The sequence below is a fragment of the Topomyia yanbarensis genome, chromosome 3 (genome assembly GCF_030247195.1).
Source record: "Topomyia yanbarensis strain Yona2022 chromosome 3, ASM3024719v1, whole genome shotgun sequence".
Taxonomy (NCBI): Eukaryota; Metazoa; Arthropoda; class Insecta; order Diptera; family Culicidae; genus Topomyia; species Topomyia yanbarensis.
In genome coordinates this window covers 138480239-138507235 of record NC_080672.1, presented here as the reverse complement: position 1 = coordinate 138507235, position 26997 = coordinate 138480239, and the positions used below count along the sequence as shown (strand labels likewise).

Genomic DNA, 26997 nt, shown 5'->3' with positions numbered 1-26997 from the left:
ATGGTATAAACAATCCAAAGAAGACAATTGACGCTTCTATTTATTCTGAATTAATCTCTCAAATATTACGAAGATCGGTTCACTATGTTGCACTATGAGCAAATCCCTAAATACAGTGATTTGAAGCAAAAAACTCACAATTTCTCATCTTGTTTCTCGCTATATCCAAGTAACCAAGTAGAATTTCAAAATTCTGAAAACGCCACTTTGTAGAGATTTTTCAAACAAGTAATGTGGCATATCTAACTCAGTTTACCCCAAAATGGCGTTTGTCATAAGATAGCACAACAGCGACGACTTGTTTTCCTTATTCATCGTACCACTTCTGCGGTAGACAAATAGAGCAAATGGGTCTACCTGTGACGCTTCCCCTCTCGTCGATTAGAATTGCTCGACGACACCAATACAAAATATTTTTCTGTGTGTACAGACACGATCACTGTCGATTTCTGCCACCGTGGTAGGCAAATTCGTCTACCCGCGGTTTGCTGTCAAAACACCACTTGTCGAGGATGCCGTTGACCACGCCTCCGACGTATCAACTGTCGACTCACACTTAACAAACTGGTCTCTCTCTCTCCCACAAAAACGCATACAGCGTCTCGCACTCCGTCACTCTCTCCAGAACAAAACCTTCCACCTGGAGGCACAACCGTCTCGGCCGGTTGCAAAAACTGTTGATGTGTAATGATATTTAGAAGCGTTTCAAAGACAGCAGTCGGAGTTGTGGTGGAATCACCAGTGAACACCATGACTGGACCGTCATCACCTCTTCCCTCTGCCACCACACAAGGCTCCCGTATGCCAGTATTGGACGTACAATTGTCATGTGAATCCGATAGATATATTTAGCTTTGATAACCCAGGTCTTTCCTAAAGTTCATCTGCACTGCCTGAAGGCCATGCATTACGAATGATTACGAATAATATCAACAGGGTTCTAGTTATGCTGCATGAAATAAAAATTCATTTAAAAATGTTGAAACATGAATTGCAATATATTGTTGCATCCAAAGCTCTGCGTTTTATTTTTATTTAGATTCAACTATAAATCTCTGTATGTTTAGAATCATCGCGCTGTTTTTTTATCGGTGAAATAATCCTTGTGGTTAGTTATAGAAGCTTTTGTCAGCAATCCGTTTACAAAGTTTATATTTTGAAATCCTGTGAAAACTTTTAACATAGTGTTTTCTTGAATTGAATTGGAAAAAGGAGCGAATTCTTTCTACCTAAAAGTAATAGAAACACGATTTGGTCGGGTACGAGGATAGCAAAGGGGATCTGTGTAGTTCTGAAACATTTCAAAGTACGTTTGTATCCCGGATGGTATGTTTAAAGTCCTAACACAATATGTTTGATAACTGAGGTTAAATATATCAAGGTAGAAAAGATAAGTAAAACACTTAGTTGCCTCCGCGCTTGATCACGGCTCAAGTTCGAATGAATCTTTATTCTTACCATCTCTTCTCTGAGAGTCCTATCTAATTTTACCGACTACACTCTAAATTAGATGTTACATGAATGTTACAATTCTTCCCTTTTTGGAAAATTCATAGTGAATTATTTTAGGTTAACAATTTGAATACAAGATCACTTGCAATTTCAATAATTTCAATTTATTCTTATCTTCGACATCGTTTTTAATTAACGACTTTTCTTCGACAGCTAATTTCATTTAGCAGCATCTTTGGTCGCAATAGTCTTGGATCTCGTTAGAATTGGACTACGCCTATGCAGATACTTCTTTATCGGAGGATGTTCTTGATCATCGAGCGAATCTTGGAATCCTGCGAAGTCATCTTCTACTGAGATACTTCTTTGTTTCTTCCTGAGTGGTGTAGTGTTCATGCTGACCATCACTTTCGCTTGTTGTCTGGGCTTATGGATCATTTTCAGCTGGTGCCGATGTGCAGTTAGCTTGTGTCCACTCAATAAAATCTGGAAAATATTTTTAGATAATCTTTTAATAAATTTAGCCTCTAACCATTTAGGTAAGTCTTTTTTATCATAGTTTTTATAGAACAGCTTATCCCCTGCCACCAGCTTGTCGAAATCATCCGGAAGAGGGATTGTTCCAACGTCAATATCTACTGGTTTATTAAAAGGCTTCACTGAATTTTCTTTATAACTTTTTCGTGGGTTAATTAAATCCAGTAACATTTTAGGTTTAAAGGAAAACACGTTTTCTGAAGGAAACTTTCCTTCCGTGTCAAGACAACTATTTCTGTAGTTGATTAAAAATAGATTCAATCGGTCTTCTATATCTAGAGACCTAGTCTTCTCATCGAAAAGAAATTTCTTTAAAATATCCTTAGCCACCCTCACCATCCTTTCCGCCTGGCCGTTGCTGGCTGGGTTGTAAGGCGGACTTTTTAAAACTTTGATACCTTGATGTTCTAAAAAATTGACAAGCTCGTTAGAATTGAAAGGTGGTCCTCCATCCGTAACCACTACATCTGGTAGCCCAAATCTTGCGAATAGAGAAATGAACTTCCTTATAACGGATTTTGCATTTGTACCATAGCGCATGATTTCTATTTCAAGCCACTTTGAGTGGCTATCAACTATCAGTAAAAACATTTTCTTCTCTAAATAAAAAAAATCTGCGTGAATTCTACTGAAGGGGCGCCTAGTAGGCATCCACGTCTCAGTAGATTTTGTCTTCGGTACAACTGCCATTTTTACGCATGATTCACAACATTTTACTAAATCTTCAATATCTGCGTTAAGTCCAGGCTAGCATATAAACCTTCTAGCTAATTGTTTCATCTTGACTATACCACTGTGGTTATTGTGTAACAGCTTAAGGAGACCATCTTTCAATTTCTCTGGTATCACTACTCTGTCCTCTATCATAAGAATGCCATCTACAATTTCCAATTTTTCTCTCAGAGCAAAATAATTTCTGAACTGCTTCGGTACATTTTTCAGCCATCCTGTTGTCACAAATTTTACAATTTCTACTAATAACTTGTCGGTTTTGATTTCTTGCGAAATCAAGGCGAAGTCAATTGGAAATTCATTTGAAAAATTCAAACTATTTATGATTTCTTGATCTACTCCTCTAGGAATTTTTTGATCCAGTGGAAAACGGCTACAGAAATCTGCATTTCCCATTTTAGAACCAGGTCTATATTCTATGTCAAAGTTGTAAATAGAGAGCTCCATGATATACCTTTGCAATCTGGTCACATAAACCGATTGCTTGCCCTCTTTTCCAAAAATTCCTATGAGAGGCTTGTGATCAGTATACACTGTAAATTTTTGACCGAATAGAAACTTGTGGAACTTTTTGATCACGCAAACAAGTGCCAAAGCTTCAAGATGCAGAATTGGGTACTTTTTCTGAGCATTGTTTAAAGAAAATGAAGTGAAGCAGATTGGTTTTTCAACTCCATCTGTTAATTGTGCCAATACGCCCCCTAACCCATACGAAGACGCATTTGTAATGACTACTAATGATTTAATTGGGTCATAATAATCAAGTATATTTGCATTTAATAAACATTTTTTACTCTGTTGAAATGATTCTTCACATTCCTTTGTCCAAATAAATTGTTTATCTTTTTTTAAAAGATTGTAAAGACATCTCAATTTTGTAGACATATTTGGAACGAATTTATTGTAATAATTGTTCAGCCCTAGGTAAGCTTTAAGTTCTGTCTCATTTTGTGGTGTTTTGGCTTCTTCAATTGTTGAAAGTTTTTCAGGAGAGGGTAACAACCCATCCTTTGTAATCAAGTGACCTAAGTATGGTAAGGAATCTACGAAAAATTTACACTTTTTATAATTAACACGCACATTTGCATTGGCAAGTCTTTCCAGAACTAGAACCAATTTGTCATAACATTCTTGAAAGGTTTTTCCTGCTATGAGGACGTCATCAAGGTAACAACAGACACCGTCAAGTCCCTTCAGGACCTGGTCCATGACCTGTTGGAATAGAGCCGCGCTAGACGATGCTCCTTGGGGTAAACGGTTGAACGTATAAAGACCTTTTACCGTATTGATTACAACAAATTTCTTAGTACGACTAGAAAGCTCAAGCTGTGTATATGCTCCAGTTAAATCCAATGAACAAAATACTTTACACCCAGCAAGGGACGCAAAAATATCCTGTGCAAGTGGCAGAGGATAAGTGTCTGGGATTATGACTTTATTTAAGGAAACTTTGCAGTCTATTACCATGCGTATCTCCCCATCTTTCTTTAAAATGGCAATCACTGGAGATGCCCATTCGCTAGCTTTAGTAGGCGATATTACTCCCTATGCCTCAAACATATCTAGATGAGCCAAAATTTTTTCCTTCAGCTTGTATGGAACCTGGTACGCACGTTTGAATATCGGTTGATCTGATTTAAGAGTCAAATCAGCTTTAAATCCTACAATGGGCTCAGAAAAATCCTTACTGAATACTTTAATGAATTTTTGTTGAATATTACCCAAGGCACTAAATTTGTCAGTTTCTAGGTGGTTGATGGTTGCCGCATTCAAAAATTGTACCTTCCACTATGGATAAAATGTCTTCAACCAATCTCGTCCTAAGAGTGGTATGAAATCCTTGTCGCTTTTCAAGGTAATCATTTTCTCTAAACTCTTTATTTTATTTAGTCTAACCTCTACGTGTACCTGTCCAGAGACCGTGAGTCTTGATCCGTTAACTACTACCAATTGCTTATTGCACTTTGTAATGGCATATGAGCGGTACAGTTTCCTATAAAGTAGTTTACTTATCACTGTCACTGCAGATCCAGTATCGATTTCCATGACGAGCTTCTGGTCTTGAACTTGTGCTTCTACTAAGCATGGTTCGCTAACGTTGTTCACTCCTTCAATTTTCATGCAATTTATATCTGAGTCATCACTAGCATCATCGATGCGAATCCGATTAAATTTGTCAAACGGCATTGCTTCTGCTGAGTCTTCTTGCTTAACAAATTTAACTGTATTTTTATTTAAAAACCAACAATTTTTCTTTATATGGCCTACCCGTTTGCAATGATTACAAACTGCATTACTGTGTCCATTCCAGTCACGACCTCGCCCGTTACGATATAACGCCTTACTTCTGTCCCGACTTCTTGAATGATCTCTACTTCTGCTCCTAGAACGGAATCTGTCACGTTGATTCGATCGACTGTCCCTATAATCATTTTGTTGTTGACCTAACCGGTGTTTCACAGATAAAACCGCCCCGGCGTCATTTGGATCCTCAATTTCCTTAGTTCTTTCTCCTGCCTCTTCGTGAGTAATAATCATTTTCTCTACCGCATCAACCGTTATCTCATCTTCTATAAGAATTTTTCGCAGTAATTTCTTATCTCGAAGACCAAAAATAAATCTGTCTCTCACTGCCTCGTCTTTGAACTTACTAAAGTTACAGCTTTCTGCTAACAACTTTACCGCCAGAACAACATTTTCAGCACTTTCCGCATGCCCTTGATATTTATTATAAAATTTGTATCTATGTATGAGAGCGGGCTCAGTTTTGTCGAAGCGACCCTTAAGTTTTGTAATCATTTCGTCGTAATTTAATTCGTTAACATCTTTCTTAGGAAATAGCAATTTAATCTCATCAAAAACATCATCACCGCTTAATGAGATAAACCACTGTTTCTTCTCTTCCGATTTGACTTTATTTAACTTACACATTATCTCAAATCGTTCCACATAATTAGCAAACGATTTACCCATATGGTAGTGGTCAATTGTACCTATCATACCCGGAACAGACATTGCAAACTGACCGGTATGCCCCGAAGTACTCTTCAAACAACAAATGAGAAAATTAAACAGTTCGTTACTCACGGTCGGTGTAGCTCACTCACTATGCAGTCGTTTAGATGCAACTTATCACCGTCGACGGTCGCTCTCCCCGCCGTATTCACTCTCCAGCAATCGTATATACTTCTTCTGCTATTCTCGCTACTCTGAACTATCGCCGACGCTCGCACTGGAGGTATCTACGACACTCCGTTCTATCGTCAATTCGCAGTAGTTTATCGCGTATGTTCCAGTTGATGAAAAATAATCATGCACTTCGTTTCGATTTGCTTTCTGAGTGCTCTGCTCACCAATCACTTCTCAAGATGCTCACTTGTTACTGATGTGGTGCTCACAGAATCTCACTCATGAGCTACTCTCCTCTCGCGTTGACTTAGCGATTTAACCTATACACACAATGCGCTGACGAACAAAGGCTGCCGTCGAAGAATTGATGATGGCAAAGCTCACTCTAGAAATTTTTGTTTGAGCTGGGAACTGCTGTGGATTCGATCCGTTTCTCGTCGCCACTTTAAAGTCCTAACACAATATGTTTGATAACTGAGGTTGAATATATCAAGGTAAAAAAGATAAGTAAAACACTTAGTTGTCTCCGCGCTTGATCACGGCTCAAGTTCGAATGAATCTTTATTCTTACCATCTCTTCTCTGAGAGTCCTATCTAATTTTACCGACTACACTCTAAATTAGATGTTACATGAATGTTACAGTATGATCAAGGCATCGGATGTGGTTGAGGCCAACAAACTCTATGCTGTACAGTACGAAATATGCACGTTCGAAAAGGTTTCAGAGCTGGATTGTAAATCAAAACAATATCACCGAAATGCCGCCCCGAAAGCTGTATGATCAGTTGGTGACCAAACCAAATAGATGCATCCTTATGGACGATAAAACGTGCGTCAAATTGGATTTCGAGCAGCTTCCAGGACAGACGTTTTATGTTATCAGGGGTTGCTGAGATGTTCCCAAGAGTTCTAAACTTCGTTGGTTGATCAGGCAGGAAATCTGCAGTTGTGGCCGCAAAACTTCGATTTTCATTGCATCCACCCAGAGTTTGAAGTTGGCGCTAGTTTTCCGAAAAGTATTGTTTCTTCCGTAGCAGGCATATATTTCATGTCTGTTTATGCAAAGGTTATTTTCAAACTCTGCAACCAACCATAAAGTCTAGATTCTAAGGATAGGCAAAGATAATAATAATATATTTTGCGAAAATAACTGAAATAAATCATTAATCGTTATCTGTTGATGTCGCTCATCATCCAGCGCACACTTTCTTTAGTCACGATCTTGGCCCGCTGACTCCACCAATTCGTCAACCGACCATTGCCCCTGAAAATAGTGCTCTTCATCTTCAGTTGTCGCTTCATTGTCACCAAATATTTTGCTATTGAACGGGGCTGGGGACAATTTGATGGATTCCGCTCTTTTTGAGTGAACTGCACTGTCGCATCATTGTCCTTGCTATAATGGAAAGTCTACCTAAAACGTAAAGGACCATTGTGAAACTTAATACTTTTTTTACTTCCGATTTCATAGTGTTAGCTGTCACTAAACACTGTTTTTGTCACAAGAACTAATTCCTTGCCAAATCATATATTTTTTCGCGAATTTATCCGGATTTTTTTATTAATCAATCCGGATTTTTTTATCCGGATTTTTTTTATTAATCATAGCAACCCTGTTTGAATCGCTCCATCGTTATACAAGTGTAAACTAGGCTAACCACCCACCGCTCCCGTATGACAGATGCAGCTATTCAAACAGGGTTGCTATGATTAATAATAAAATCCACTTGTTTTGAAGTCATGCTGTTTTTTTAGTTAATAACTTTTCTCAGCGAATTTTCACACACTTACAATGTTCCACAAATGTGTTCAGTAGGAGAATACCTAGTACAAATATATAGTGTTCTCATGAATTGATTGATGAGGTGATTTTTTAGGAATTTATTTTCAATTTTAACCGATTTTCCATACTAATTTCCATACAAACTTTGAAATTTTTGGAGGACCTGTAGACATAACCGATCGGTACCAAAATTTGCGCAATTACTAAGGGCCATAAAAGGAGTCAGAAGAGCCTGGTAGCGCTAAAAGTCAAAAATTGAACCAGTCTAATGTTTATATTACTAGGTAAAAGAAATTTAAAAATAATGCTATTGTTTAATGCTGCTTGCGGTGCACTCTGCAAGGGAAGCAATATCAAGATTTTTCACAATTTAAAGCAATATGGGTGCTTGCCCCATCTTAACAAAAAAATGCTGGGAAATGGTTATATCTGGGGAATGAACTCTGGAATATTATTTCCTAGGAATTCGTGCTTTTGAGGGAATGGTTTCTTTCTAAGGAAAAAAAACTTCGGCGTTTTAGTTTCTCGAGAATGGTGTTCATGTCGTAGAGCCATTGTATAACCGTTATGCCAAATGTCCATTATATTGAAAAAAAACCAGACCCGCTAACCTACCTGCTCAACTCATCTTCCTTTTTGCTTATTTTTAGGTGACATAGTCAAGCGGTTGACAGCCAACCTGCCAGCGAAACGCATCTCACGTCAGATTTTCCAGATGACAAAACAGATTCGTAAGCGACCCCAAATGACCATAGTCAAGGGTAAGAAACAGGTTGTCTCCACTTTGGCTCCTTCCAAAGCCGGTGTACCTCGTGGTGCCTGTTCGGCTACGATTACCAAGCTGCGTAGTGGCAAGATTTCCGTCATCCCTAATGTCATAAAAAAATCAACAACAAAAAGTACATTATCAACAAAACCTCCCACTCCGAAACCTAAACAATCGGAGCGAACACCAGAAGCAGTTCAACCGGAAGTTGATGCATCCGAGCAAGATCATGGGGAGGACACCAAAGAGACGAAAGTAGAGGAAAGCAAAAATGAAAATATAGACATTTCATCAGCAACAGGTAGTAGGAAAATGGTTTCTCGAGCGCGGAATATTCCGGTGCGTGCGAAACATTTTGTTACCCGTCGGAACGTGCAGTGGAAAGGTAAAAATAAGATATTACCGTTCCGTAAAGGCACATCCGGAAATAGACGAATACTGCGCAGTGGTGTTAAGGTCGTACCTGTGGGAGCAAAGAAGAAAACAAAGATCGTATCACCAGTGAAAAAAGAAGTGGAGAAAGAAGCGGTAGAAGTCAAGGTGAAAGCTACTCCGAAAAAGAATGGTACCAAACGAAAGGGAAGTAAAAGCCCAGATGAAGTTCAGAGCTATAGCGAAGACAATCCATCAGCTGTTGTGGAGGAAAAACTGTCGAACGCGAACGATGAGCTGCAGAAGAAAGATGACGAAAAAAGCTCAGAGTTGAGTGAACCAGCAGGCGACGAGAAGAATGTTAATCCAATTATTGAGCCTTGTGTTGAAGAAGTGCCTAAAGAAACTGTCGAGAGTCAGAATAGCGAACTAATATTATCTGAAGAAAAGGTGGAGCAACATACTAATGAAACGCCGGTTAAAGAAAACGAATTGCCGAAGGAGTCAACAACAATGGAATTAAAAGCTGTACCAGAAGAAACGCCGAATCAACCGATAATACACGAAGCAACTGAACCATTAACCCCAATTAAGTCCCCAACACAAGGGTCAGTACCTCCTTCGGTACCATCGACACCCTCAAGTTCTAATGCGCAACATGCGAGCAAACGAAAGCCTAAAAAACTTAACGATTGCATTGCTATGCTCACAGGAAAATTGTCCGAGAAACTTGGTGTTGACTTTTTCAATCAAGTGACGGCCAAAACCTCTGCACCTAAAAAGTCTCCACCAACAATTGAAACACGGTCTTCAAAGCAATTGTTGTTTCCCACTCCCGATGCAATACCGCCACAAACGCTCGCCGTCTTACCTTTGCAGATACCTCCTCCTCAATTAGCGCCACTTCCATTGGTGATGAACACACGACATTCACCGGCTCCCCCAAAACCAGTAATGCTCTCGCCAGTACCACCAATCATTACGCCGATGGAAGATATCTCCGACGAACCACTAAATCTATCAAAAAATAGTCCAATCGGAAGAAGCATTCCGCCTCGCTCAAGAGATATGTATAACCATCAACCAGGGACTCAACATTTGACACCACCGCCTCGATCACCTACAACACCATTGTCTTCACCGCATCATTTGCACCCGCCATCATCACATCATAAGTCACCTCATGCACAGCAACCACAACATCATCACCAGCCGCAACAGCACCACTTGCCACAGTTACATCAACAGCCTCAGGGACCACCAACACCGACCAGAAATCTTCCTTCGATTAAGCTTCCACCTGGACTTATCATCGAACGAGTCGAATACAAGTCCCGGCCTGTTATCTCTAAAGAGGCCCCATCTGTTACCATCGTTGCACGCCGACAACCACCTCCATCGATGGAAAATCGATCAATGCCATCATCGCCCGCCGAGTCTCCAACAATGCTATCGCCGGTTCGAAAGCATCACAGTCAGCCACAGCAACATTATGGAGATCCGCGAAAAAGCACGCCTCCCACGCAACAACAACTACCATCTCCAAAGCAGCTACAGCCTCCACTGCAGCTGCCCTATCAACAGCCTTCCATTGCATCAACGTTGCGGCAGGAGAGACCTCTCGAGAATCGCATTTCAGTTACTATCACCGAGGCAAAGAACAGTGAGCAGCGCCATCAGAGTTTAATCGCCAAACAACCCCCAGTAACACTAAACATACCTGAACGTCCACCTATTATCGATCGGGCACCGGCTGCAATAAATCCAACCACTCTGATTATTCCTACTGTGTCCGCACCTGCAATACCCGTTCAATCTTCCAGTAGCAGCATTAGCAGTAGCAAGCGCAATCGGCGCAAGAGTATGTACGTAACACAATCCTCAATCAATGAAACGACATCACCAGCTCCGGTTCCTTCGATCGCACCGCCTGCTCCGTTCCTGCCAGGACTATCGCCACTGTCATTTCTTCCACATTCTCTGCTAGCCGGCCCACCACTCGGGTTGGACTTGCAGCGTCTAGCAGCAGTCGGGCTACCACCTCATTTGAAACCTCCAACCATTCCTCCATTGACCATACCGACTCCGTCGACACCCTCGGCAGCCACGGCAGCTGCAGCTGCTTTACTCGAGAAAATACTACTGCCGAACCGGGATATGATTGTACAACAGTTAGAGAATGCCGCTGCACAGTCTCGAGCTTTGCGTATATCTCCCGAGGCGAAGAAAGTATCAGAAGACGTGGCCCCAGTCAGTGTCCAAGTGCAAACTACGCCTGACTCGAAAGAAGTTATACCTATCCCAGGACAACCTACGCTAGAAAAGAAAGCTCGTTCCCGGGCCAGAACATCCCGAGCCAAATTACAGAGTGTTATTGTTTCCCATGCGGAATCGAATGTCATTTCTGTGTTAGACAATGCTGAAGTGCCCGAAAAAGACTGTCAACCAGTGATCACGGAGATGCCCAAGGCTGTTGATCTACCAACTGAAAAGGCTCCAGAGAATACTGAGCCTGATAGACCAGAGACACCTGCAAAACCGATAGAACCCTCAATAGTAACAGTCGATCCGAAGGTCTTGGAATCCGATCAGATTGAAGATCCGAAAACTTCTGAAACTCCTACCGGAAGTCGCAGCAGTACAAGCGCAAAAACTATCCGCAAACGGCGGAAAAATGAGCTCGCTTCCATCCTATCCGATCAATTACTTGAGAGCTTTAAAGAAGTCGATCAATCTGCTTTACAGGATCTCAAAATGATGCACGATATGTCTTGTGAGAAACCGGATGTGAAATTCTCCCTGGAACAAATTCCTCAACTAGCGAAGCGTAAAATTAATCCACGCAATCCAGAACTTCTAGCTAGAAATTCTCCTACCGTTGGTAGTGGAAAGAAAACGCCAGCTAGAAAGAGTGGTGGTAAGGACGTACAGCGAGAACAAACTACCGACGAAGTGAAAGAAAAGGACCAAACCGATGAGCAGATTGAGGAAACAAATGTTCCGAAATGCGAAAGTAACACGGACGGTGAAAAGGTTGATATTGGGGTGACAGTGGAAGAGCAAAAGTGCAGTGAAAATATTTCTTCAAATCAGGAAACAGTAAAAGATATTGCATATAGCGATGAAAATGTTGCAGTTTCGGTGAACTTACCTGTGAAAACGACAACGAAGAAAAATGCTAAAAAACCAGCTGAAATCATCTCAGTCCCAGAACAAAAACCAACTAAATTTGCTGAAAAAGTTGATGCTCCAGAACCTGCAAAGCAGCCGCCGAAACGACGAACGCGAAAATTATCCATCGATATCGATCGGATGGCGGGACTCGAACGAAAAGGTCGACAAAAGCAACAATACCTGAACCAACTGGCAAACCTCGATTTAGCAGAAAAGTCAACAGCGCCCAAAAAGACAAAAACTACTAAAAAGAGTGAACCTAAAAAATCCGACGAGGAAAAGTCGTGCAATGAAAACGGCCAATCGCAACAAACGGAGAAGGCAGAAGAAATGACGAAAAAGGAACAACCACCAATTGAGGATGGCAAAACAAAGAAAAAATCTACAGCCAAAGCACGTTCTAAAACTCCATTTCCTTTTCCTAATCAGAAACATACAGAAAAAACCGATCTGGATCGATTGAAAGATTCGTTAAACATTGAAACACCCACGAAAAAGTCGGCCAGTAGGAAGAAGGTAGTAACACCCGTTGAACCAGCAAAAAAGATTGATGAGAATCTTTTAACACAACGAAAGAAACCCGCAACAACCGTGCAACTCCCGGAAAAGCTTGAAATTACCCTTCCGTCAATACCCTCCGAGCAACCGACAAAAGTTGAAACACCCACTGAGCCTCCGAAAAAGCCCGATGAAAGTGAACGACTATCGCTATCTCTACCACAACCACCACCATCATCAGAAAAGATGTCCACAAAACGGAAGAGTGCTAAGGTGAACGACGCTGATGAATGCATGACAGATGACAGTGGTCCTTCTCCGGTTAAAAGAATGAAAGACGATAATAGGATCCAACTGCTAGAAGAAACTGCGAAATCTCACTCTCCTAAACGATCAAAGACTCCTACTGAGGTGGAGTTGAAACAGAGAACTCCATCGCCAGCAGTTGCTCCTCAGAAACCAAAACCGAAGACACCAACGGTACCAAAACGCATCATGGCACGTAGGTCGTCCGTGTTTGTTGATAAGAACCTAGCACAATACATGAAACAAAAGGATGCCGAGCAGGAACTGCTGGCAAACAGTAGCTTCAAGGATGACCTGATTCTAACATCCCGAAGAGGAACTCGTAGTCAAGGCGGAGTAGATTTCAACTTGGTAGCGAGCTTCGCTGAAACGGCGATGAAACCCAGAGATCCTAGACGAAAATCGGCTGCTGCAGTTGCCGCAGCAGCTGCATCGGCAAAGCGTGCCGAGGAGAAGCTTCGAGAAGAGAAGGAGCGATTGCAACGAGACGAAGAGATAAAGCAGGTTGAATTGTTCAACAAATCTACGGCTGTGGCTCCTCAATTGCGTAGAATTAGCACACGTCGGGCTTCTGTGTTTGTTGCTTTACCATCAGAAAAGGAGCAACCAAAACAGCCAGAAGAGAACCTAGCTGAAATTGGCAAAGCTACTAAACGACAGTATAGGCGGCGGGCATCCGTGTATCAATCAACGTCCTTCCTGGATGAAGAAGAACAGCAGAAGAAAGCCGAATTAAAGTCAAATACGACACGATCTAAGACACCTGGACCAAGTGATATGTGGGATCAAGAGTTGAAATCTGTTGGCCGTAGGCGTAACCAAAGTTCTGTGTTCAATGGCACTCCAGAACCTACAATTGAATCACTGTTGGAGCCATTATCAATACCAACGGGGACTGGAACAAAACGTCGAACGAAAAATAGTCAACTGGCAGAAAATCTGTCAAAACTGTTTAATATTGAGGAAGAGATACAGCTGATTGATCGAAGCCGGCGGAAACCACGTAAGAGTAATACTCCGGTGACATTCGAAGCTTCCTTTGCTAGCTCCACCCCGATCAAGGCTCAGGGTACTACTGAAACGAAGAAGATTGACGAGTTGGTCAAAGTAGTCGAGACTGAAGTGGCTAAGGTTAGCATTGCTCCTAAACCCCGCGAGTCGCTGTCCTTCTCGAATGATGACGAGGATGATTCGCCCAAGCTGAATAAACTCGTCCAGGACATAATTAATAAATCCGAATCAGAATCGGATTCAGAAGACGACAATATGTCATTAGCCTGCTTTGTTCGCCGCGAGGAAAGCTTCCTGAGGCCAACTGGGCAGCATTCAACTATCCAGGAAACCATGGACGCGACAGGTGGAGATGAGAGCAACAGTGCAATGGATGACGATATAAGTGTAACGACGGAGACTACTAGCTTTGGTGGTAGTATCAAAAAACGCAAACGACGAAAGTCTATCTGCGTGACGAAATCGCGACGAGCGAAGGTTCCCGTTGATAACAGTAAACCAGTAATTACGTTTAATTGTGATTTGTGTCGAAAGGTGTTCAAAAAGCAAGATGCCTATAATAAACACCGGATGACACTGTCACATATCGCGAAGCTCTCCGAGCAGGAATATCTGGAGGCACAGCAAAAGGAACAAGAAGCAGTTACTGCTGAGAAGCAACCGAGTCCTATTGCTTCAACGGAAATTTCAGCAATTGCCACTTCCCCACCTAACACCATGAAAAATCTAAGTCAAGAAGAGAAGCTTTTCTATGAGTGCTGTTCGATGCTGAAGGAATCCAATGCCGACAACGAAAATCTCAATCTGACAGTATCGTTAAAATCCGATGAAATGACAAATCCTGGCATTGCTAGTGATCAGATTGCACCACCTGAAGTAAGCGTCACCTATCCGAACCCGTTCGCATCACTGCCGCAGCAGAATAAAACTACTGACAATAGTTGCTTCAACATGGGTGATAGCTTTCCGTCCTTCCCTGATGTTAGTGAAAGCGAAAACTACATTCAAACGATCAATCAGAGAAACTTGGACGATCCGTTCGCGAAGCTCACAGCAGCTGGACATGTACAACAATTGTGTACTTCAGATAACGAAGGGAACCTATCGCCACATAATTCAACCAAGTCAAGCAGCTCGCAGGCGTCTGTGTTTTCGCAAAAAACGTTCAAAACCAAGGGGGCTCTGAAAGGGTACGACAATTTTAAAGTTTCTATACCTATGAGTGGCATTCAGATCGCAAAGGAATCAAAGCTAGATACTTTGGCGGATGTGGCTCTCTGTGGGGACATACCAAAAGAGTTTCAACTCAAGGATAGCGAAGAAGAAAAGGATAGTTCCCCGAAGGTGGAATCCCCGCCGAAGGACGATGATTCTCCCAAGAATGGTCTACAGACGGGTGGAAGACGAGTACCAGCTAAAAAGGAACAATTTGCGAACAAGTTAGGTTTTCGAGCAAAGAAAAAGGCAATCTCTACTCCGAGTACTCCTAGTAGAGCTACTCCGAAAAGAACAACACAGAAAAAATCTAACAACAGTGCAGGCACTCCTACTCTCGGCCGGAGTAGACCAGATCCTGATGATATATATGCATTCCAGGATTCTCCACCCGAGGAAATGATACTTCCTCCGTCATACACATCGAACAAGAAATTAACTACTGGCTCAACAGTGGTTGGAAACAAAAGCACTGCGGATCAGTCTCTCACTACCGATCAGGGCGAGGAAAGTCAGCTATCCAGTTTAAGTTTCTCCGATCGGGATGATTTCATATACGGTACTAACACACTGAGCGAGGAGGATGAAGATGACAAGAGTAGCAGCTACAGTAGTTCACAGACGACACCTAAGAAACCCGTCAAGGCGGACGTACAGAAAAAGAGCCTCATTATGGGACGAATTTTCAAAAAATCCAAAGATAAGCCCAAGGAGGACTCAGGTGCCAAAAAAGTATCACCCGCAGAAGTTGAGGATGCTGTCAAACCAGTGGCGAAAGATTTTGATAAATTATTTGACACACTGAAAAAGTTAGAAGAAGTGGAGAAGAAGACTGAACCAGAGAGCAGCGCACCAACGGAAAATGAACCTGGTAATGAGAATGTCGATTCCAAGTTACTGGAAGAGTACGAAGATGAAAAGGGTAATAGGAAACTACGAAGAAGAAGTACACAAAAGAAATTAACAGAAACATGGGATTCGGATGAGTATGAGGACTTCAACTTGGGTGATATCGTTGGTTTGATAGAGAAAAAAGACGAACAGGAAGCTAGCGAAGACCGACCAAAGCCAATGGAATCAAAAGCGAAAGGGTCTATCGAAAATGTGAAAAAATCTGAAGAATCACCACTGAAAGCTATCAATCAGCCTGCCAAGGAGCAAGCCACGGCAAAAGTAAAAACCGTTGCAGACAAAAAACCCATCGTTACGGACGAAACGATTCGACAGGTTATGGAAAGTGTCATCATGGAAGTGTCGATGAGCAAAAATCACCGAACAAGGGATAACAAACGCCGCAGTAAAGGGAAACCAGCAGCCAAGGGTTCAGCAGAAGAAAACGAACCTGAGAAACCCGTCAACAAAGTTAGTAGTTCAGATGCTGACAACGAATTAGATGAACATATCCTGGAGTCGAGTGTGGTCATTTCCTCGAGAACCATCACCACCAAATTTAAGCAGAAACTGAACTCCGCTCAGGCCGGAAAACAGAAACAGCAGCAATCGAAGCAAAAGCAAAACAAAACTGTCGCCATAGATGAGCCTAATAACGAAACCGTCGATAATACCGCCAACAATAACAACACCCAAAGCCAAAAGACGAAAACCACCAACAAACCGAAAGAACCGCGAAAGGATCCAGCGGAATCGGCGACAAAGAGTGCAACCACTGCCACCAACAGTAGTGCCAAGTTGAAACAACGAAAAGGTCCACCAAAAAAGATGAAAAATGTCGCGTACGATCCGGACAGTGACTTCGAGGATAACATCAAATGTAAGAAGGTGAAAAAGAAACTGCTTGAAAATGACATTGAGGCAAACCTGAAAATCGAACAGTTGAACGCAACACTTAGCGACAGCATTTTGATGCCGGCACCCCGTCGGAAACGAAATGCGGCTGAAACTCTCTACTTTTGGTCGTCGTCTAGCGAGGAGGATGACCTGGAGTCAGACTACGTGGGAGTGTCCGCTCCAACGAAGGGCAAAAAACAGAAAAAGAAAGTTGCCGCCAAACCGAAACCGAAACAGGCAGCGGAAGGGCGACAGCAGCAGCAGCAGAAATCAAAGCAAAAACAGCAGCAACAACAAACGACGCAGCAACAGCAGCCGAAACAGACGGTTGGTGCAACAGTTGAAGCCGGTACCGGCGATGACACCAGTAGTAGCAGTGAACACATGCAGCAGCAGCACGGTTGGATAGTGGGAGATTCGCACAAAAAGCTAGTTACGCTTCTCGCTCATGCCAAGGGCAAACAGCAGGACAACCGGACGGTGAAAGCAGCGAGCAATCGACGGAAGACGTAAGTAGTTGCTTTTTGTTAGATGATATTGTATATAATGTATGTTTGCGATTAATCGAGAAGGAATTGTAACAAACAGTGGCACTGATTGAAGGTTTATTGGACTGCCTATTATAGTGTATATTAAAATATATGTCTGGTTTAGAAAGTTGCTATAAAATTTCCTAATTAATTTTTTGTGACTGAATTGAGCCATATGCTTTCTATGAAAGAGGTTCAGTATCAGGTTCGTTATGAAGGATGCTACATTGTTTTGCATGTTCACAACTGGACAGATAGTTACATAAACGTCATAAACTGCAAAACAGCAAGAATAGACCAAGGGACTTTGAAGCGCCCTGCAACAAATCGTGAGTTCTGGGGGACGTGTAGTATAGTTGGTATACAGCCAACCATAACATTTCTAGAAGATTTCAAATACTTCTGAAAGGTACATTATTTTCGAGAGCACGCTAATAGAAATATTTTTTGAGAGCAGAAAATAACGATTTAGTTCTAGGTTGACAATTGATATACTAGAACATGCTGGGCATAACGGATACAGCTGCCTCTCTACGCGTAATTGTCCCATGAGTATAGGAAATCCCATTGCACATGAAACTGTTATACGTATGGCGGTTGCACAGTAGAGTATACTCAGGGAAAGATAGACATTTTTCTTATGCGAATATAAAGCAGAATGAAATCAAATTGCATAACAAGAAATAGTGTTATTATCCGTATCCTATGTTGTTTACTTTGGTCAAGATTGAAATTCTGGAAATGAATTCTACCGTATTATTTTGCCTTATCCGACCGAGATTTATTTTGCTTTTTTTAATGTACCTATAATTGAATAATATACACTATAATAAGCCGCTAATGAAGTTTTCACCCAGTGTTCCATTGTATTGCATAAAGTACGACAAGTAGGCAAAACGACCTGTCGAAAAACTAAACGACACAACAAATTGTGTGGCCAGAAGATAGAGGAACACACCAAGACTGTAAGCGAAATGTAGCCGATGGAGCAAGAGCCAGAAAATTGTTTAGACTAAATTTACGGAGCATGTGTATAAATTTGTGATAAGGTGGAGAAAAAAAGCTTCAACATAATATTGAAAGAAAAATATCTCACTCTACGATATAAATTAATCACTATACTAAGAAAGAGAAAAATCAACTGGTAGCAAAAATTTAGTATACTTTCCGTTTAGTTAATCGATGCTGGTTTGGATGATTGTCGTGTAACTGCACCTAACCAAACGTTGGCAATGGTATTAAACGCTCTTTTTATTCGATAATAACTACTGATTGTGTATAAGTTATCATTATCCCTGTAGGTAGCGGAGAGAATGTTCATTCCGTTTATAAAATGGGTAAACTGTGAAACTATGCTCCAGCTGCAAGTTTACCGTCGTAATGTTGTTTCCACAGGAGATGAATCATTCAATCGTACTGAAAGTAAATAGATATAGTTTTATATAGCAAAAAAACAACAAAAAACTGAAAAAATTAAACTAATGTTGTATCCTACCCAGCAAAATAGGACATTGAAATGAACTCGAGAAACATGCTGGTTTCTGACTAAATTTGATGAAACAAAATAAAAATTATAATCTAGTTCATGTATAGTTATATAAGGGGTAGCTAAAGCTATGGACATAGCAACTGAACATTATGAAGGTTAGAGCGAATTTATTTTTGTCCTTCCAAACCACGTTCAAATTACGTTAACAATCGAACGACTGTGCAAAATTAGTTGAATTAAGTTAGAGAGATAGAAAGAGCTTTTTTTTTTTCCCCTATTTTTCCCCCTATGTTTTAAGCAAACAGTCAACTCTAGTGTATAGGGATTTATGTACGATAATCGCTTTACGGTTGCCGGGATCTGAAAAATAAATAGATTGTAGGATTTTATCCCGTCCTAAACATTTCACACCTGTCTACCTATTACCACCTATTACGTTTTTGCGTTTATTTAAGTTACCTTTTCAGCATATGTAATACCAATAGAACATAACCGCGCGTAATAGTTTTTCATTGAAAAAGAACGAATCTATTTCATCACATTTTAAGTCGATAGAGATTGCATGTTGTTTTTCGTTTGCGCCAGGACTATATTATCAATCGCTTAAAAACATATAAACAAAATTCGTTCCTTGTTGGGGTGCCCCCCTTCCCTTCACCGCTCCCTCAATTTAGCACAGAAACTAGTGGTTATGTGCATCCTCAGCAAAAGTCGGTCAATGACCCAAACAAAACTTGTGGTTGGGTGCTGGACATATAACTCGCCGATGGGGTTGGTGCGTGCCGCCCGTCAATATTGTCAGTCAATATCTCGTATGCTTGTTTCGTTTTATGAATCCTAGCCAGGGTAGATTTTCTCGAAACTTTCTGAATTTGTAAATGTTGGAGCGAACCTACTCCTCCGGAATCCAAAAGCGAAATCAGCATTAATTTCTGAATACCCTTCCCGTTGAATCTAAAACCTAGTTTTCATATTTCTTCAATTATTATTTGTTTGCAATAATATGTAAAATATAAAAGATGCTAACATAATTTAGCTTATAACAACATCTTACAAGCATCTTTTACTTGGGAAACTTCTGAAGATAGGCTCATAATGTTTAGTATTTGCATGAGGGCTGTTTCCAATTTATTCGTTCGGCACAAATCAATGCAGAAGACGCATCATTTGTTATACAAGCGCTAATTGTTAGCGATAATCTGTTACGAAGTGTTTGGATTCTACGTAATTTTTAGTGCGCTTGATAATATTTAGTTGTCTTTTCAGGAATATGCAGCGCAACCTAACAACTGTGGTTTTTTCCTTATAAATCCTCTTCAGGTTGGACAGAGAATGCGCAAAATTCGCAAACGAAAAAAGCAGTTTTTTCCACACCGTATGTCAGATCTACATAAAAACCAATCGTATGTAGAATGTTGTTACAGTACTGCTGATTGATTTTTATGAAAATCTGACATACGGTGTGGAAAAAACTGCTTTTTTCGTTTGCGAATTTTACCCTTTCTCTGTCCAACCTTCACCTGTGCAATCGTCACTGTTGTCTTGCCATTGGAGGTTGCTTCTTTTCGCATTCTGCGCTGTACTAGTATTACAAGTTACGTTATAATTTTCAGATGTCGATTAAAAATATGCCAGCACTGAATGTTTTCCGTGTAGATTTAGATGGTGCCATTTGTGGCTAATTGGAAGACCTTTCCACCCATCCCACACACAGAACTGAAAGGATTGATGCTCGCATTGCGTCCCAAGATGCGCTCAACAACAACACTCCCTCCCAATGGCTTTGTAGCTTGATATAGCAGCATTCTCAATTATTATGCTAATGGTCCGAGTAACATGAGCGGATTTCAAGCCTCTTCTAAAGGAGACGGCCACAATATGTTCTTGGTAGGACTATCCTTGAATTCTCTGAACGGTAAGCCTTGCAGCCATGTATCAGGGTTAAGAGCTGTAGCGCGTTACCTTGGGCGACCTCCAACTTTGAAGGATATGAAGCTCAAAGTGCTAACGTCAGTGCCTTTTTCACAATCTGGGGTAACTTTTATCGCTGTAGTTTAGTCCTTCTTTGGGCATTATTTCGACAGTCTTGCTAGGAAATATACAACCAGAGCAATGGTGTAGGAAGTGTTGTTACGGTTCAACAATGTAGCTATTATCGACTAGCTTTCGATCGCCAACAAGAATATTGAATGAGGGCCATCCTCCCGACGATGTTTCTGAGGTGGTCGAGAGAAGTCTTGTACGTTTCATTGGAAACGAGCCATTCAATCATTTTGAGGCGACGAATTGAATTGGCGCAGCTGAAAAATGTCGAAACATATGTATTACCCAAGTTCAATGTGTGCTAATTATTTACTCCAATTGAATTTGTCAATAAAACTGACTGAAAACTGTGCTTCTAAAGTTTCATGTTTTCGTATGTTTTATTTACAATAAGGTTTTTACGCAAAATTTCACCAACTTTTATTAAAGTGTCATTCATCCCATAAGAAATACATTGCGACGAATCGTGCGCCAAATAGCGCTACGAATCTTGCTGCGACGAAAAATAATCGTCGGAAAAGCACGGACAATATGTCTCAGCATTTTGGAATGCCATCCATGATGATGATAATGAGGGTACTGGCATTTTTAAGATTGTATACTATTCCCCCGATAATCATTCCCCAGAAAGCCTTTCCTCACAATTCCACCCCCCAGAATACTATTCCCCAAAAAGTCATTTCCTAGAATGTACCATTCCCCAGAATTTTTGTGACTTGGATGCTCACCCTATCACCTGATTCACTCTCCATCATACCACTCTATTACACCCCTGTCGCTCCCCCTGGCATCCCATGTGGGACACTTTTCTTAGGCCCCACTACTGACATACCATGTGAGGCTTACTTGGGTGCTCACCGTTTTCATATCTTGTGAAGCTGACTTTTGTGCTCACCTCTAACATAACATGTGAGGCTGACTTTTGTGCTCACCCCAAGGGATGAGTCGCTTAGAACAATGTGCCATACATACTGTATCACCTACTATAACACGATATAAGATTACGATTCACAGTAATACATGATCATTTCACTCGTTACCATAATGTGTGGCACAATGAGGCACACTTTTGACAACTCAAAAACTGTCAACAAAGTAGTTGAATAATCATAGCAACCATTGCTTTTGTTTTACTGAACACCATGGCACAGCGTGACACATCGTCGCACATTGTGGCACAAACTACTACGCTGTTTGTTTGTGAGCACAATTCGATTTGTGATAAGCGACTCACCCCTTGGCTCACCCTGACACACCATACATACCGTGTGAGGCTGACTTGGATGCTCACTCTTCGCTCCTCTGCCACGCCATGAGGCTTCGATAGCTAAGTCCCAACATACTACGCTACGACCCTCCCATCTTGGCATGAGGCAGTCCACATATACGCCTATAGACTCGCTCTTCTGCCTTGCTTCGGGGTGGCTGGGTTTACCCCTTACACGGTTGCCAGTCGCTGCGCCAAACCTGCCTCAGCATGAACAGACCATTCACTCACTTTTCTGCGCTCGGCGTTTTTCACTGCAACTAACCAATCACTAGTTAGTCGTGCCCGTCATCTGTTGCTTGGTGCGCCAGATTCCCTGTAGCCTGCAGGCAATCGGGGTGGTTGCAGTCGAGACTGCGTTCCACTTCTCCACCGCTTGACACATCCGCTGAATAAGGGTATCAGGGGTTGTGTCCCAGTCGCAGACGTCAAGCATTGCGCTTCTTTCGACGTCGAAACGAGGACATACGAACAGTACGTGTTCGGCAGTTTCGTCGACACCTGGGCAGTCAGGGCAGACGGGGACCTCCGCGTGCCCGAACCTGTGGAGGTACTGTCGGAAGCAGCCATGGCCTGACAGGAATTGTGTCAGATGGATGTGAACTTCCCCATGGGGTCTGCCTACCCAGCTCGATATGTTAGATATCAGCCGGTGGGTCCACCTACCTTTCGAGCAGTTATCCCACTGACGCTGCCATCTGGGGACCGAAGCCTCCCTGGTGCGCTCGCGGGCTCCGCTATTTCCACGTAGCTCGAAGCACTCCTCATCTTCCCGGATGACCAGCCCGACTGGCATCCTGCTCACTATCACGCAGGATGCATCATGTGATACTGTGCGGTAAGCAGATATCACTCTGAGGCACATCAAGCGGTAGGTGCTCTCCAGTTTCTGTAGGTAACTGGTTACCCTCAGTGCTCTTGACCATGACGGACCGCCATACCTGAGGATAGATACGGTAACGCCTGCCAGTAGCCTACGCCTACTGGCGCACACCTTTGAGCTGTTGGACAGCATCCTCGATAATGCCGCAACAGCAGTCGACGCTATCTTGCATGTATAGTCGACATGGCTGCCGAAGGTCAGCTTGTCGTCTATGATGACTCCGAGAGACTTCAGACTCCGCTGTGAGGTGATCACGACTTCTTCCACATGGATAACTGTATCACAGACTAACAGACATAACACTACAAGGGAATTCCCTCGAAAAACATCGATTCGACAATTTTCCCAGAACACTAGCTCCACCTTTTATTCACAGTCCCAAACACTCATTTACTGGTGGGTTACCCCTCAGGTTTGGGAACAATTTTTCACTAGTGGTCTATCCCCCATATGCTTGTTCATATGTCAGTGGCGCCATAATTTCAAATGTGGCCACAGTCCCAACTACAAATATATTTAAAATGACCGTTGAAGCGGGCGAAGCTTTGTTTTTGAGTGTTATGTCTGTTAGTCTGTGACTGTATGTTGTGCCGACTTGCGGTTGTTGACGATAACTACCTCCGTCTTATGCTGATGAGTCCAAGCTTTGCTGAACCGTCCGCGAATATACTGCGCAAGTAGATGTATGCGCCGTAGGCTACGGCTGAGGCATACACGAAACCATGTATCTCGTATCCAATGGCATCTGAATACGTAATACAACTGTGTCATCTTGATAAGGTTCGACTACGGCAATGCTTATTGCAAAGTTAACCACGCTTACTGAAATTGCTACTCCACGATGTCATCCCATCCCGTGTTTGTCTTCCAAAGTTGCTATATCAGAAGCTTTGCCACGATGATAAACGGAACGAACAAACTGTGTGGATCGAAAAATTTCATTCAATGCGATTTCAGAGTAGATTGTTCGTTTTGTTATCCTTTCAATTTGTGTCAATACTGGTCGATGCTGATGGGCGGGGTAGGATCCCTTAATGGCCTCATTAGCTCCATATTCTTGAAGTCAGGTGCTTTTCATGGTCCTCGAACGGTATGTGTTCTATAAACTCGACGGAATTTGAACCCTATTTGTGTACGGGAAAACAATCTCTGGCAAGCAATTGCTTTAAGGGGGGCGTATGGTGTAAAGTGTTCAAACCAAAAGTTATTTTTTTACCATTTTGAAGGTAAAACAACAATGGATCTTTTATGTAATGTTAAGATTTATTTATTCATTGTGCACGAAAAAAATATTTTCAGTCACGCAGGGCCACACACACGAGTGTTCCAAGAGTAGATGTTCACGTCGTTTTCACGCCGAGGAGCGCCGCGGCGACCACAATAACTCTTGATAAAATTGTCTGATACAGGAAATTCAATAAGATTTGTAAAGCTTCGACTTGTAGTTACTCGATGAACCAACAAAAATGGAAAAAGTACGAGTTTTGGAAAATGGTTTCATGAAAACCAAAAAATCTTGAAAATATTTTACTGTAAAATTCGCTCTTTTTTCTTCAAAATAATAGGGAAAAAATTATTAATTTTCTGTGGTTCATCGACAGGCTACACATATTGTGCATTCTCATAAAAAATCAAGCCAATTCGTTGATTAGTTTTTGAGTTATCGTGTTCGCCAATTTGAAAAAAGCGGTTTCTAGAAAAACGCTATTAAAGGGTGTCCCACATCAAATTGCACCACAGAAAAAACGCTGTAGAAAATGAACCAATCATTGGGTATTTTCTCTTGAAAATTTGGATAGAAGTAGTTTAGAGTGTATTGTTTACACTATATTTTTATCGTTGCAAGTTTTTCGAAAATTGTTGCCGATAGATTGAAATCTGCGTATGTTACAGCAAATACGAGAGCAATTAATGGTGGTTTATAACAAAAGCAGTTCGATTGGGCCACCGAAATTGCGGAATACTATTCTAGAGGTTCAATACTAAGAATTAAGCGGATGAAAGGAAGTCGATTCTTTTTGCCCACTACACAAGACGCTCCCCTTAACTGATAGTGATATTCGATTGCTTCTTCGACAGTGTCAGACAAGATGTCGTCCATATAACAGTCCTCCTTAAGAATGCAATCGGCTATCATGTGGTTCTTCTTCGGCAAGCTGATTCAGGCATTGAGTGACTTGATACGGGGTGGATGCGGTTCCATACGTTATAGTATTCAATTCCAAAACTCGAAGTGAATGCGTTTGCTGTTCCTTCCAGAAAATTCGTCGGTAACAAGTCTTCTCAGGAGCCATGCGTATTTGGCGATACATTTTACTTATATCTGTCGAAAACATACGGTCCTATTCTGCACGGTGTGTGACGTGAGACGACTAAACTCACCTCACTTTACGTGACTTTTTTCACCCGATTCTGAGAGTCGACTCGGGTGGTTAAATGGGCGTCTCACGTCACCCTTCAGATTTGGGTGAGAAAAGTCACGTAGAGTGAGGTGAGATTGGTCATCTCACGTCACACGCCGCGCAGAATAGGGCCGATAATATCACGCTGCCGGAAACACAACATGATGGAAAATAGGTCTTGTTGCACAATAGGGCCTACTTTAAGGACATCGTTTAATGAAATTGCGGATGACATAGACTTCGCACTAGTATCGAAAACTACGCGGCACTTGGTACTGGAACTGGAGGGACGAATAACAGCATGGTGTGGCACAAAATACTTCGTTGGATTGACTGGATCGACTGCCTTCACTTCGTTACAATGACCAAGTGCTTCGTATTCTCAAATAAATTCGACGTACGGCAATCGAAACTCAGAGCAAGGAAGCAACCACTTTTCCAACATCAAGAATCGCTTGAAAGCTAATGCGCGGCCATCATCCAACTGGCTAAAGGTATCCTTAAATGGAAGTCTTCGATAAATGTAATTTTTTGTCAACAACTGAGCGAGATCAGAGTGGAGTTAACAGAAAATTTGCTTCACATGACTGCTCTTCGGTTGACAACGTTGTAGCATCGGAAACTTCTTCGATCTTCCAGAACTGAAGCATCATCTCCTGTACTTTGTCTATTGATCCTAGGTTTGCATGTTGCATGGCAGGTCACGTTGAGCTCGTAGACTACTCATCCTAGGTAGGTCTCTCTTAGCGATAATTAAATGCCCAGGCTTTAGCAGGTCGAAAAATAGTTCAGCTCCGACCAACAAATCCATTTTGCTGGCTCATGGAACGCAGGATCGGCAAGTTCAATATTACTGGGAATATTTTATTTTTTACGTCGAGTATGATGGCCGGTTACTTTTGGTGTAACTAGGCACTCTATGTTAGCGTAGCGAAACTTAACAAATGCCTTATCCACTGAGAACTGACATACAAGTAAAGTTTTCAACTTGTGTAAGAAATAAAACTGTCGCTTTGAAATGACAACAGCAAGTAGCAACTTGCCACTGGTCGGCGCTTCAATCGCCCAGCAATCGCTATACGGGACTAGTGTGCAAACTTGGATACAATGGTGATTAACGCATGCAAACCTATATGCGATGGTGATTTTCAACGTATTTTCATTCAAATGTTTACACAGGTTTTTCGGGAAAGTTTGCACTAGTTTATATGTCTGTTCTCTGTGCCTTATCATAGGCCATCGTTTTGATAACAATTATTCCGACAATAGGGATCTTTAATTTGGAAAAATTGTGTCAGTCTTTCATATGCATTGATAGCGGGTTTCGTTACGAGTACACTCGTATCATTCTTAAACCTTAATTATTCTTTTCTGATTTTTAAATAAAAAAAAAACAAATTAAATTCAACCAACAAACTGACAGTTGTCCTACTAAATGACGTATCTGAAAATATCTCGTTCGCCTCATTGTTAACCGGGACAGCACCCCACACAGCATGATCTGGTACTTTTGCAATTCGCTAGCAGCCTGCCATCCCAAGTTTCATCTGCAAACTATGGTAGATCTGATAAGGCAACCTATAGAGTCGTGCAAGTCGCATGGGTTTGGATGTGTTGTT

At 41.7% G+C, this 26997-nt stretch overlaps 1 protein-coding gene across 2 annotated transcripts in view; it reads left to right on the top strand.

Annotated features, from left to right (window-relative positions):
* LOC131686714 (uncharacterized) overlaps positions 1 to 26781 on the top strand; it is a 49105-nt gene extending 22324 nt beyond the window's left edge. For both annotated transcript variants that reach the window (XM_058970641.1, XM_058970640.1), the window contains one exon: positions 8285 to 26781. In XM_058970641.1, the coding sequence (XP_058826624.1) occupies positions 8285 to 17277 (8993 nt within the window). In that variant the 3' untranslated portion in view covers positions 17278 to 26781. The remainder of the gene's footprint in view (positions 1 to 8284) is intronic.
* Positions 26782 to 26997: the final 216 nt, after the last annotated feature.